Below are 15272 nucleotides of genomic sequence, written 5' to 3' on the forward strand. Positions count from 1 at the left end.
TGATATATTACTCATGGCAAAGACTTGTTCAGACTTTGGATCACAAGTAAGAGTGACTAGTCCTAATAAACAAACTTACTTTTTGGCAGATATGTAACTCATGGCAAAGACTTGTTCACACTTTGGCTCATGAGTAATAGTGAATAGTTCTAATAAACAAAATCACTTTTTGGCAGATATATGACTCATGGCTAAGAATTGCTAAGACTTTGGCCCATGAGTGACAGTGACTTGTTTTTAATGAACAAAGTTACTTTTTGGAAGATATATAACTCATGGTTCTCACTTAAGTATTCCAACATTGGCTCATGACTTGTTTTAATCAACAAACTTACTTTTTGACTGATATATTACTCATGGCAAAGACTTGTTCAGACTTTGGCTCACAAGTAACAGTGACTAGTCCTAATAAACAAACTTACTTTTTGGCAGATATTTAACTGATGGCAAAGACTTGTTCAGTCTTTGGCTCATGAGTAACAGTGACTAGTTCTAACCAAAAAACTTACTTTTTGGCAGATATGTAACTCATGGCAAAGACTATTTCAGTCTTTGGCTCATGAGTAACAGTGATTGTCCTAATAAACAAACTTACTTTTTGGCAGATATGTATTACCTCATGGCAAAGACTTGTTCAGTCTTTGGCTGATGAGTAACAGTGACTAGTTCTAACCTACAAACTTACTTTTTGGCAGATATGTAACTCATGGCAAAGACTATTTCAGTCTTTGGCTCATGAGTAACAGTGACTAGTTCTAACCAACAAACTTACTTTTTGGCAGATATGTAACTCATGGCAAAGACTTGTTCAGATTTTAGCTCATGAGTAACAGTGACTTGTTCTAATAAACAAACTTACTTTTTGGCAGATATGTAACTCATGGCAAAGACTTGTTCAGTCTTTGGCTCATGAGTAACAGTGACTAGAGTTTTATCAACATAGGCTGGCCTTTGCCTCTCTTCTACTTCCTCTTTATGCTTTGTATCTTCTTTCTTTCTTGTCTCTTCAACAGCTCTTTTTCTGCAATTGAATAAAAGGATAAAAAAAATAGTTTTCTGTGAAAATATTTTGTTTTGTCTATAAATACAACTTTTTCAGACAACCAAAAAAATCCCTGGATGTAAGTTTTTAACTGATACATTGGAAACTCATCTTATGGCATATGATCATAAATTTCAAAATTTGCTTGAACAGAATTCTGATGCCATAACATTTGCAAAAATTAAATTCAAACTGTATTCTTTATCCTGCAATCAGCCAACTTTTGCACAAATAACAGGTACACCAATAAATTATCCTGTCACCCCGCTTCCATGTTGATCAATGGTAATGAGGATATTTCTTTTTGCGTAACAGTTCATTTTGGGGTCCTCTTCCCAGTCTGCATTTAAACTATGTTGGTTTCTTTGAAAAATCAGAGACAAAGATTTGGATATAAACAACTAATGTTTTAGGTTTTGGGTGCAAATTACAGGTTAAAAGCAATATATGTTCATTGTCAGAAATATAAAATGTATTTGTACTAGCTACGATACATGAGAAAAGATCTGCAAGCCTCGCTTTTCCTCCTGTTTCTAAAGCTAGTACAAATTAATTTTTTATTTCATTTAGAATTGCAGTAGTGTTCAAATTTATGATTGTGAGTCATAAATTTTCTGGAAAACAAGAGATAAATGCTTGGTTCCTGTCTTACTCATACCAATATTTCTTTATAATAGACCAATTTCAAATTCCTTTATATGAATGTATTTTAAAAGAAGTCATTTTTCATTTTGTGTAAATGACTTCATTGTACACTGATTCTTACTATGATGTAATAACATAAGCATTGTGACATTGAAAATGTAAGCAAAAATGAATTAATTTGAAAGTCCTCTACCATATAAAAATAAGATGTGGTATGATTGCAAATGAGACAACTCTCCACAAGAGACCAAACAACACAAAATTAACAACTATAGGTCACTGTACGGCCTGCAACAATGAGCAATGTCCACAATGCATAGTCAGCTATAAGAGGCCCCGAAATGACAAATGTAAAACAATTCAAACGAGAAAACTAACGGCCTAATTTATGTACAAAATAATGAACAAAAAACAAATATGTTACACAGAAACAAACGACAACCACTGAATTATCAAAATCATGTCTATTAATATCAAAAGTATAATAACCTTGCAGCTTCTTTCTTCAGCTGTTCATGCTTCATCAGCAATCGCTTTCTTTCTGTGAAAGTTTTCCTGACACGGAATCCTCTGAATGCGGACTAAAAAATACAGCATATTAACAATTATTGGTGACTTTTATCCCAAATGCAATTTGCAGTATTAAGTTCAAAGACACATAAATAAATAACAACCAGAGTAACTGTCAGAGTAACTGTCAGAGTAACTGTCACATCTTTAGTAATATAATCCTACAATGATTAGAATTAATCAAAATTCACATTTTATTCCAATGTCAAATTTTAAATTTTTACAACTTCCCAAAGAACTTTCTAAATGAAAGATAAATAATAATCAAAGACTATTTTTTACACCAGGAATAATAAAAAAGAAAGCCTCATAAATTGCAGTATCCAAGTTATGAAATTTTTGTTATAAAAAATTTCCTACTTTCAACCATCATAAATTATTGACTTTACTACTTATAAATCTGATCTACAAATCTTTCATTTTTTTCCCTTTTTATTGGTACTTAATTTTACAACAAGACAAGGACAAGAGTATAAAAAAAGATTGATTCATCATAGGACAGTAATCTCCACTAATAAAAAATAGAACTCTTAATTTGATTGCACTGTACTGTAAAAACTGAATCAATCATTAATTACAAATGAAGACATTCATATGTCATATACACAAATTTTACATTAAAAAGGGAAAATCCATGGATTGTTTAAATAAAGGACACTTCAGATTTTAATCACATATTTAGACATTTTTATTGTGTCATTAGCTCAATATTTCGACATTAAAGTCATCATCGATGATCAAATACTGGAAAACTTCATAAATCATTGACTTTTTAAAAAAACAAAATGTTTTTTCTTCTTTTTATTAGAAACCTAAGGTAATTCATAGTTTTTCAGGAAGTTATTAAGCAGCTCTCATTATAGAAGATATAAGAGCATTCTAAAAGCTGCTTCCTTTTAAATTAGAGAGATTTTAAGTTTTGAAAACATGACAAAAGGAGATAAAAGGACAGCCTTGGCAGATCTGAAAGCACTTCAGTCCTACATTGATTTTGTCTTTGACTTTATCTAGTTTCGACGGAAGACAAAAAACATCAACTTTTTAACAATATAATCTTAACACCTTTAAGTGATCAAAGAACTTAAAATCAACAGCTCCTGATAGCTTATAATGAATTATACTTCAAACTTCAATTCTTTTAATGGTGGTGCAAACAAGGGGAGATGACTCTAATTTATCTAGTTTCAATGGAACACTCAATACTTTTTATTTTAGTTTCTATCAACAGAATGTGAATCCATTTAGTGATCAATGAAATTTAAATCAAAAATACAATCTGAACACTTTTAAGTGATCAAAGAACTTTTAAAAATCAACAGCTCTTAAGGTGGATGGGGGGTCTTAATCAAAATCCATAGAATTTTTTAATAATTTGTCAAAATGTAGTTTTTATCATGCTTTTTTCCAAAATATAATAAAAAGTATGGGTCACCGGACTTGTTTTTTCACGCTACAGGTTGTGCAAAACTGTCAGATTTTGTATAGATTATGCATGGAAAATCCAATTTTTTTAGATAAAAAGAAAACTACACCATAGAATTTTAAGATAAAATGTGAGAAGATAGCTCTTATAACATGCTTTCAGATAAGAAAAAGAAAAAATGGGGTCACCGGACTTGTTTTCTTGCTAAATATTAAAATAGGTAAATTCTTTTTTAAACACTTTCTATTATAAAAATTCTTTATCTGAGTTATCTCCCCTACTATCTGAGTTATCTCCCCTTATGTGGCAAAATTGAAAAAAAATAAATCAAACAAAAATAGTTAGTTTTTTTTAGAAAAAAACAGCCGTAAATATGATAAAACACATTATTTTCTATATTAAAACGAAAATTCTTATACATGAATTACACACTACTCTCAAAATTTGCACATATCATTAAAGATCTAGACCAATTGTTATCTGCTACTTCAAAATCCAAGATGGAGGAAGACACCCCAACCACCTTAACAGATTATAATGAAAAATATTTCAGGAATCAATTTTTTTAAATGGTTCTGCAAACAAGGGGAGATGACTCTAACTTACCTAGTTTCAATGAAAGACAATTATCAGAATTTATTTACTGTTTAAAAGAAATTCAAACAACAGCTCCTAACAGATTACGATTAATTATGCTTCATATTTTAAGTTTTTTTCATGGTTCTGCAAAAAAAAATCAACTTATCTAGTTTCATTGGACAGTCAGGGATATAACTCTATAGGGTTATTACAGAAAAATAACATACATTTGTTATTGTGGACTAAAAAATCAAAGAACTATGATAACATATGTATGTTACATGTTTCAAAGGGACAATATACATCACTAGTTTAGTTAAAATGCATACAAGTTCTATTGATATTACTATTGTCTTTATGTATACTTAACTATAGAAAGATATAACAGTTCATAGTTTGCCAATTTTGCATAGTACACCTATATGTTATTACAGAAAAAATATGTCTGTAATAACTAAAGGGTGTTATCACAACTTCTCCTTATCACTCCAAAGCATTTTCTCAGACATACATCATGCTTAATTACAATGTATTTTAATTTATTGTATGAAATAATGACCAGAGCATGTTATGAGGTTCTGCGCAAGCTTCCCAGTAATTCCCAAGTGTCTCATATAATAGGTTACATTCCTTTAATAACTAAGCTATGTTATTACAGCTAATTTTATCCCTTAAAAGCATTGTCTCATTGATTTACCATGGTTAATCAAAAATGTATTAGTATAATTAAAAAATTATTATCAAGGCTATGCATTCAGTTTCTGCGCAAAGTCTCAAGAGTTCCCTAGAGCCCATTATAAATTAAAGTATTTTTGATTTATTTTACAAATAACAAACATATGTTATTGCAGATTTAGAAAATTTAAGGAATAAAGAGTAGACAACTCATGAAAGTATCTGTAATAACACACACAAGTTATTTTCTGTAATAACCCTATAGAGTTATATCTCTGACTGTTGGAAGACATAAACACTGAGTCAATATATTTTATTTTAGTTTCTATCAACTTTATGTGAATCCATTTAGTAATCAACAAAATTTAAATCAACAGCTCCTGACAGATACAATGAATTATACTTCAAATATTTTTATGGTTTTGCAAACACAAACAAGGGGAGATGACTCTAACTTATTCATTTTAAATGAAAGACAAAAAATAGTCAATACTTTTGATTTTTCTTTCTATCAATATTATCAGAATCAATTAACTGTTTGAAGAAATTAAAATCAACAGCTCCTGACAGATTATAATAAATTATACTAAACACTTTTTTATGATGGATCTACACATAAGGGGAGATCGACTCTAACTTATCTAGTTTCAATGGAAGACAAAATAGTGAAACTGCGAGCTACTGCTCACTGATGATATCCCCGCCGCAATTTTCAACTACTTGCATGTCATGTGTAAAATGATGTAAGTGTTTGGTAAACAGGAATTTGTTGAGTGATGAATCTGAATACGCATCACACGGTATAGCTGACTTATATAAACCCTGAAACCAAATTTCAGAAATCCTTATGTAGTTCCTCAGAAAGATGCGACGAAAAAAATATTCATGGGACTGACGGACGGATGGACGGACAGACAGAGGTAAAACATTATACCCCACTTTTTTTAAAGCGGGGTATAAAAACAATCAATATTTTTGATTTTACTCTCCATCAATATTATGGGAAATTATTTACTGTTCAAAGAAATCAAATCAACAGCTCCTGGCAGATTTTAATGAATTTAATTCACAATTCAATTTTTTTAATGGTTCTACGAACAAGAGAGAAGACTTTACCTTATCTAATATCAATGGAAGCCAAAAATGGTCAATACTTTTGATTTTACTTTCTTTCAATTTTATCTGAATCCATTTACTGACAGATTATACTTAATACAATAGCTCAAACTCCTGATTTTTTGTTACATTGTAAATATTTCACAAATTTATGGTCACCTTTTTATTTTAAGATTTAATCATCAATCAATAGGGAAAAGGTATTACCTGAATTTTCAGAGCTGCAATATCTTGAATACCCGTAATCGACAGTGCCCCCTGTTCAATCATATACTGGGCCACATCATGGTGCTCCCCCATCAAAGCATAATCCAATGGAGTGTACCTGTAAGGAAGGAAAATTTATTTTATCATAACAAAAATTCTAATATTAAAGATGTAACTAGAAATTCTAAAAAAAAAAAAGGATTTGTCTTACATGAGGAGATTTGTACAATAAATCAGATTTTGACATCTGTTGAAAATGGATACATGTCTTATATAGAGGAGTTAACATTTAACATACAAATAGGGAATTCTCCATAAAACATTCTACAAGTTGTATAGATGTTTAGGAAGTTACCAATAATCATCTTTTAACTACTGTAGAAGCATTATTTTTTGTGTGGTTTTGGTCTCTAAATTTGATTTCATGTGGAGTAATTTTTCATGATTTCCAGTATGTGAAGATTAAAATATCGTTGGGGTTTCAGTTTCATGAATTATTTCTATCCACAAAATTATTCTGATTCACAGACACTGCTTCAACAGCAAACAAATATTAGTTACTGACAGATTAGAACATAAACTGTTCACACAGAGATATGTCTCGCCTTTTTGTAATTTTGATAATTCAAATGTTGAAATTAAAATATTAATACTTTAACATGTAAGTTATGCAAATATTCAAAGTCAATGAACCATGACTGAAGGTACATGGCTAAACAATCTCCATGGAAATGAGGTGTGCCAATGCTAAAAAATCTGCATACCAAATACCATTGACCTATCAAAAGTCTTTCCCTTTAAACAAACCTAAACAAACATTAACTTGTAAACTATGTAAAAGTTTCAAAGTCATTGAACCATGATGAGGGGATGGGGCTATATAATCTCCATGGAAACGAGACTTGCAAATGCCAATAAATTTGCTTCCAAATATTAATGACTTAACATTATCGATTCATCCTAACCATACTAAATATCATTGACCAACTCTAGCTGTTCCCCATAAACTGACCTAATCACAAACTAATACATGTAAACTCAACAAAAGTTTCAAGTCAATAGACCATGACTGAGGGGGCAGGGCCAAATTATCTCCATGGAAATGAGATGTGTCAATGCTAATACAACTGCATACCATATATCATTGACCTACCACAAGTGGTTCACCATAAACTAGACCTAATCACAAACTAATACATTGTTGATGCAGACTCCGACGCCATGTCAACAACAGCATAACTATGTCTCGCTTTTTGACTCTTTCAAGGCGAGACAAAAACTGACCTAAAAAAAAACACTTCTTTGAATTTCCTTCGAGTTTAAACTTTTGCAAATCAAAAATTACTGACCTTGCTGTTTTGGTGATTGCTTGAAGTTATTTGTGTAAGCAACAAATGAAAATTTAAACTCTAATCACAGAAAAAAATATGGAATACTTGATAAATTGAAAATTTTCTTTCTGGAAATTGTAGAATTTGATTCACATTTTATGTCATGTATGTCAGTCCTAATTATAAAATTGCTGCTAGATATATCAACAAATGCCCATTCACATTATAAATAATAATCAAGCATCTGAGAACCAAACAATTAATTCTATATGACTTTTTTATTCTGTTTATTTGTCAAAGACAAAAATGTATTACCTATTCCATACAAACATGACAAAATAAACAATACTTTTTTCCCCAATTTTTTCAATCAGGATATGATACTTACAAATAAATACATTTTCTGATTGTCTTGTCTTTACTTTTACAAAATTTATTATTAATATTACTACCAATTTTATTTTGTTTTTATTTTTTTACTGTTTTTCTGTGTTTATTATTCTCTTAATTGTTGCAAATTGTTACATGATCTGAAACAAATAATAATTCCTGTTTACCGATCTTCAGTAAATTCCATGTGGTTAGGAAATGCTCTATACTCCATCAGAAGTTTTACAGCATCAAGATGACCTTTACTACAGGCCCAGTGTAGAGCTGTCATTCCCTGAAACACACAAAACAATATGTAACTTGAGTGCTATCACATGGTTTTTGTTGTTTTTTTTTCTTCAAACATTTAAACAAAACTTTATTGCCAAAATGCTGTATACTTTTACCAAGATTACAAATTTTGTCTGGGTACCTCTGTAATGAGTTACTGATCATGACTTTTCTGGGAATAATCATGTTTTTTCTTTCTCACAGATAAGCTAGATGGAAATCTCACAATTTCTGACTTAGAGTTATCTCTCTTTGTATGTCTTTACACTTCTATAACTTTAATTTCAGTGTCATAAAATTGACCCTGGTGTCAATTACAAAATCCTGCCCTCAATTTTAAAACTACAATGCAAAAATTTGAAACATTGTTGTCCTTTATAACTATAGTAATGTTACTATGAATCTCTTTGGTCGGGTTGTTGTCTCTATAGCACATTCCCCATTCTATTCTAAATTTTTAATACAAGACAGAGAATGCAACATAAATTGAAAAAAAAAACTTAAGCTGTTCTAGAATTACTTGTATGGGGTTAGAAGGCAATTCTATTAATATTTTATCAGTGGTGGCTAGTTGAATAAGGAATTAGGAAATAATCACTTAAAATGTTATACATGGTAAGGTAAAACCCATAGATTTTTTTAGGAACAGCCCTTAATTATAATCATCTATTGTTTAGGAATAAATAAAAGGAGATGTAGAGTATTCAACCAATAGGACAACTTGACAAACATTGCATGAAATTATAACGCTCCTCCAATTTTTTCCCCCAATTACAATCCAAAAACATTGGATAAAATTGAGAATGGAAATGGGGAATATGTCAAAGAGACAACCCGACCAAAGAGCAGACAATAGCCGAAGGCCACCAATGGGTCTTCAATGCAGCGAGAAAATCCCGTACCCGGAGGTGGTCCTCAGCTGGATGTCTGTTCAACAGTAATTCTTTAGTGAACTTTACAATTGACCAAACCTTGCAAAGAGAGCATTTAGTCATCATGAGAAAATAATCGAGAAACCCTTGAAAATCGATAAATACTTGAAGCTTGCTACGATTTGGTTGAATAGAGAACATTGTATTGATTGATAGTAAAATTCCCATCATATCCACATCAGACCAGTAACTCTTTTCCCCAAAAATACTTTTTTAAGTCATGAACATTTCAGTAGAATTTATAATAATATCTAATCACAAATATTTTTTTGTATGAAAAGAGCCAATTGTTCAAAAATACAGGATTAAACCACCAAAATTTTAATGGATGATAATGATTTGTGGAAACTATGGTTAAAATTTCTCTAATTAAGTATAATCAGCAAATTGAACAGCCTGTCAAAAAATAAAATACCTCATTGTCTTGATCATTAGGATCAGCTTTATGTTCCATTAAAACAGACATACAATTAACATAGCCACCATAAGCTGCACATTGTAGAGGTGTTCGTCTGAAGAAACAAAAAAAAAACAGATTTATCTATACATGGTAAATTCAGACACTTTTGCAATGGAATAGGTTTGACAATAAAAACTCACACTCTAAATTTTGATAGCATTATATCTATGCAGTATTTCATGATATTGCAATAATCAATCTTGCATTTGTGTCAATTGTTAACAATAATCAATCTTGCATTTGTGTCAATCGTCTGCAATAATCAATCTTGCATTTGTGTCAATTGTTAACAATAATCAATCTTGCATTTGTGTCAATTGTCTGCAATAATCAATCTTGTATTTGTGTCAATTGTCTGCAATAATCAATCTTGTATTTGTGTCAATTGTCTGCAATAATCAATCTTGCATTTGTGTCAATTGTCTGCAATAATCAATCTTGCATTTGTGTCAATTGTCTGCAATAATCAATCTTGCATTTGTGTCAATTGTCTGCAATAATCAATCTTGTATTTGTGTCAATTGTCTGCAATAATCAATCTTGCATTTGTGTCAATTGTCTGCAATAATCAATCTTGTATTTGTGTCAATTGTCTGCAATAATCAATCTTGTATTTGTGTCAATTGTCTGCAATAATCAATCTTGTATTGTGTCAATTGTTCAACAATCACAATAATAAAAGCATGTAAAAATTTCAGAATTTAAAGTACTAAAGGTAATTTGTCCTGTGAAATTAGATGTAGTAAATATATTCTGTGCACTAAAAGTGTATTTCAAAAGGAAGTCTTTTTCATTTTATATGCCATGTACAAATAAAATTTACACCAGTGCAAAATGTTTTGGCAGAAATTTTGGCTATGAATAGAATAACTCAAAATTTTTGTAAACCTGTTTATCTCCAAAACATCATTCACAGTTTTTACAAAAGTATATTGTTTCATCACAAAGATTTTATACAGATTAAGCAATATATTACTGTAAAATTTAGAAATTAATTCATTATTGCAAATCCTTGACTTCTAGAAAAAATGTGGAATCTAATTAATGCAATTGTGTGCAAAAATTTTATGAAGGAAAATCACTGCTGAAATTATGAACATGATGAATGAAAGTTTTTATTATTGCAAAACCTATTACTGTCACTTTTTTGGCATTAATAAATACATCGCAATGGTTTCTAAATTTACAGTACTTAGAAGTACTGTAAATTCAGAAATTATTGCGATGTTTTTATTATCGGAAAAACGCGAAAGGGTTATAATCACAATAGTTTAAACTCGCATTTTGAAATTTTTTGTGTATATTAAACAGGATTTTTCTCAATATCGCAAAAACTAAAATCGCATTTTAGTCTAAAATGACAAAATCGCAATAATAAATGCACGCAATAATTTCTGAATTTACAGTATTTAGGCTACACAATGCAATGACCCAAAACTGTCCAGTAAGAAATTTAATATTATATAAAAGATTTACTAAAACTTTATCAACTTGTTTGAATTCAACATAGATTTTCAAAAACTCCAAAAAACTTATATAGTAATTAATAAAGGTGAACATACATTGAAAAAAGATGGATTAACAAAATGAAATTACAAAAACACACTACATGTATATCAAAAATATCTTACCCATTATGATCTCTGAAGTTTGGATCCACACCATATTTGATTAAAGTTTGACAAATGTATGCATGTCCTCCCAACGCTGCCCTAAAATGAGAGACAAAACACAACATCATCTACCTATAGTAGGCAATTTCTAGTAGTTGTTGTCATTTGAGGGGAAAAGTCATCTTTTTTTACTTTTACAACAAAGAGAAGCACATATTTTAGAAGTTAAGGTGGCTGACTCAGTTTAGATAAAGGGTAATACTAAGCAAAGTAAGATTTGACCTCAAAATTTTGATTCAAGCACAAGAACAAGCAATTATGGACACTGTCACATCACTGACCTTGACAGTGAGTAATTTACTGAAAAATTTAATACTCTTCGCACTACCGTTCCAATTTCTTGTCATGCAATAAATTTAACATGTATTTAGATAAAGTGTAACGATGTAAGCATCAATTTTTGTACTTTTCCTAGAAGGGCTTTGATTACAAATAATTCTCTGTTGGATACTCAATTCTATTCTCAACATTCTCTTAATATTTTGTTATCCAAAAATCAATGCCACCAATGTAAATGCAAATGATGTCTATGTCTTTATACAAGGGAAAAATGTATTTTCGCTATTCTTTTCTAATGTTCACTTTGCTCAAAAGCAGACTTTTAAATTGCTAAATTTTAATACAGGTAGCCCACTTTAAATTACACATAAGTTCTGAGAACAGCATAATTAACTCACCAGTGTAAAGAAGATCTGCCATCATGGTCCAAAACATCAACCCGAGCACCATAATCTATGAGAGTCTGAACCACATCTGTGTGGCCCATTTCACAGGCCCTAAATAATGGCGTGTGTTTGAGAAGGTCTGGAGCATCAATCAATGCACCATGGTCCAGTAATATCTTGACTGTTGAAGCATGACCAGAAAGTGCTGCAGCATGTAATGCTGAAAAGGAAATATACAAATTCAAGAATCTAATGCATTCTGGGTAATATTTTCAAAAGTGTTACCCAAAAGATAAGACCTAAAAAGTTTTACCCAACCAAATGTTAATGCGCCTATTAAAAGTCGAGAACCTGTCTGTTGGTTATAATAAAGCTATATGTCATGTTAGTCTTTTTGTACGAAAGACTTTTGGTGTTGATGATAGACCCTTGGTAGTCTCTTCTTAAAATATATTCACAGCTTGTCTAGATTCAACATGGTGACATTTGCATGTCTTTTAGATTTTTAGTGTTGTTGGATTGCTGTATTATTGATAAATACCTAACATATTCTTTTATTCATATAAGTATCAAAGTACTAACCAGTGCCACCATTTTTATCAACTTGTTGAATATCTACATCAGACCGTAAGAAAACTGTGACCACATCATCAGCACCTTTCCCTCCCGCCCACATAAACGCTGACCTTCCTTCCACATCTGGTTCATCTACTACTATCTTGTATGTCAGGAACACAGCTACTGTATCCTAAAATTGATCCATCAACTAATGAATACAAATATAATTGAATTTCTATAGGCCATGATTCACTGGATGTAGAAGGAGTTGGCTTATTTTCCAAGGCAAATCTAAATTCACACCCCTTTTTGAGGGGATTTGATTTGTTAAATATTCATTTTTCTGTTAAAATATTTTTAGTTGTTTCTAACTATCTTATAGCATTTGGTAAAATTTTCTTTACCAACTTCTTTTTCCCATTGTGTTGTATATCCTACATTGACTTGTTTCCATGTTTGATTGCTCTTCTACACACTTGTCTTTGCTTTTCGTCCCCCTCGTCTCCTTTTATTTACAATACATGATATGACAATAATGAACAAATACTGAATGATAATTTTGAGTAACAAATGAAGTGATGTTGAATCATTAATGATATCATTGCTAAAGCTAATAATATGTAACTTACAGAATGATTATTTTGAGCAGCATAGTGAAGGGGCGTGGCACCATTTGCGTCTGCAGAGGCGTAATCTCCACCATTGTCTAATAGCAAGGAAACAATTCCTGAGTGACCTGTAACAAACATACAAAATTCAATAATAGTTAAATATGTTTAGGGTCAGGGTCAAGAGCCTTTAAATATTGTTAAAGACAAGAGTGCACACGCTGAAATGTCTCGCCTTCTTTACTAATCATTGATATTATGTTGTTAATAGTCCTAAATATAAAGCTTTACTACAACTATCACATACACTTGACATGATCCAAGAAAATGAGGTCAAGGTCATATAAACCAAACAAGAAATACATGTACACCTTACAATCATTCAATACACTAAATATAGTTGACCTATTGTTTATAGTTTCTAAGATACAGACTTAACCAAGAAAACTAAACATTGACCAATGAACCATGAAAATGAGGTCAAGGTCAGATGAACCATGCCAGGCAGACATGTACAGCTTGCAATCCTTCCATACAACAAATATAGTTGACCTATATTGCTTATAGTATTAGAAAAACAGACCAAAACACAAAAACTTAACACTGAGCAATGAACCGTGAAAATGAGGTCAAGGTCAAATAAAACCTGCAAGACTGACATTAACATCATAAAATATTTCCATACACCAAATATAGATGACCTATTGCATATAGTATTAGAAAAAAAGACCAAAACTCAAAAACTTAACTTTGACCACTGAACCATGAAAATAAGGTCAAGGTCAGATGACACATGCCAGCTAGACATGTACACCTTACAATCATTCCATACACCAAATATAGTAGACCTATTGCATACAGTATAAGAAAAACAGACGAAAACACAAAAACTTAACTATAACCACTGAACCATGAAAATGAGGTCAAGGTCAGATGACACTTGCCAGTTGGACATGTACACCTTACAGTCCTTCCATACACCGAATATGCTAGACCTATTGCTTCTAGTATCTGAGATATGGACTTGACCACCAAAACTTAACCTTGTTCACTGATCCATGAAACGAGGTCAAGGTCAGGTGAAAACTGTCTGACGGGCATGAGGACCTTGCAAGGTACGCACATACCAAATATAGTTATCTTATTACTCATAATAAGAGAAAATTAACATTACAAAAAATCTTAACTTTTTTTTCAAGTAGTCACTAAACCATGAAAATGAGGTCAAGGACAATGGACATGTGACAGATGGAAACTTCGTAACATAAGGCATCTATATACAAAGTATGAAGCATCCAGGTCTTCCACCTTCTGAAATATAAAGCTTTGAAGAAGTTAGCTAACGCCCCCGCCGCCAGATCACTATCCCTATGTCGAGCTTTCTGCGACAAAAGTCGCAGGCTCGACAATAAACCTTTGAAACATGGATGTGTCTTGATTTTAAATAATTTTGATTGTATATAAATGCAAATGTTGAATCAAAAATCAAAATGGCAATATTTAAATATGTAAACCATGCAAAACATCCAAAGCCAATAGACCTTGACTGAGGAGATGTAGCCAAATAATCTCCATGGAAATGAGATTTGCCACTGCTAATACAACTGCATAGCAATTATCATTAAACTACCACTAGTGGTTCCCCTTAAACTGACCTTATCATAAAATTAATATATTGACGAGGCTGTAGATGCTGGAAATAGCATGTTAGAGTCTCACTTTTTGACCTCTTCGGGAAGAGACAATAAACAGTGTCTAACATATAGTGCAAAGCTTACTTTGATGATTAAAACAAGAATGTGTACATAGTACATGGATGCCCAACTCCAATATCATTTTCTATGTTCAGTGAACCGTGAAATCGGGGTCAAAACTCTAATTTGGCATTAAAATTAGAAAAATCATATCATAGGGAACATGTGTACTAAGTTTCAAGTTGATTGGACTTCAACTTCATTCAAAAACTACCTTGACCAAAAACTTTAACCTGAAGCGGGACAGACGGACGAACGAACGGACGGATGGACAGACGGAAAAAAGGACGGATGCATAGACCAAAAAACATAATGCCCCTAGGTGGGGCATAAAAAAAAAACACCATCATATTTGTACCTGGCAGAGCAATGCA

General features: G+C 31.5%; 1 protein-coding gene across 1 annotated transcript in view; it reads right to left on the reverse strand.

The window, feature by feature from the left end:
• The window catches only part of LOC127718071 (inversin-like), a 94243-nt gene that overhangs the window by 42757 nt on the left and 36214 nt on the right, over positions 1-15272 (reverse strand). Inside the window, exons 10-18 of the mRNA XM_052223971.1 lie at positions 13166-13272; positions 12561-12726; positions 11991-12198; positions 11272-11352; positions 9596-9692; positions 8146-8252; positions 6258-6375; positions 2177-2268; positions 860-1021 (exon numbers count right to left, since the gene is read on the reverse strand). Of these exons, the coding sequence (XP_052079931.1) occupies positions 860-1021; positions 2177-2268; positions 6258-6375; positions 8146-8252; positions 9596-9692; positions 11272-11352; positions 11991-12198; positions 12561-12726; positions 13166-13272 (1138 nt within the window). The remainder of the gene's footprint in view (positions 1-859; positions 1022-2176; positions 2269-6257; positions 6376-8145; positions 8253-9595; positions 9693-11271; positions 11353-11990; positions 12199-12560; positions 12727-13165; positions 13273-15272) is intronic.

The sequence above is a fragment of the Mytilus californianus genome, unplaced genomic scaffold (genome assembly GCF_021869535.1).
Source record: "Mytilus californianus isolate M0D057914Y unplaced genomic scaffold, xbMytCali1.0.p SCAF_10, whole genome shotgun sequence".
NCBI classification, from domain to species: Eukaryota; Metazoa; Mollusca; class Bivalvia; order Mytilida; family Mytilidae; genus Mytilus; species Mytilus californianus.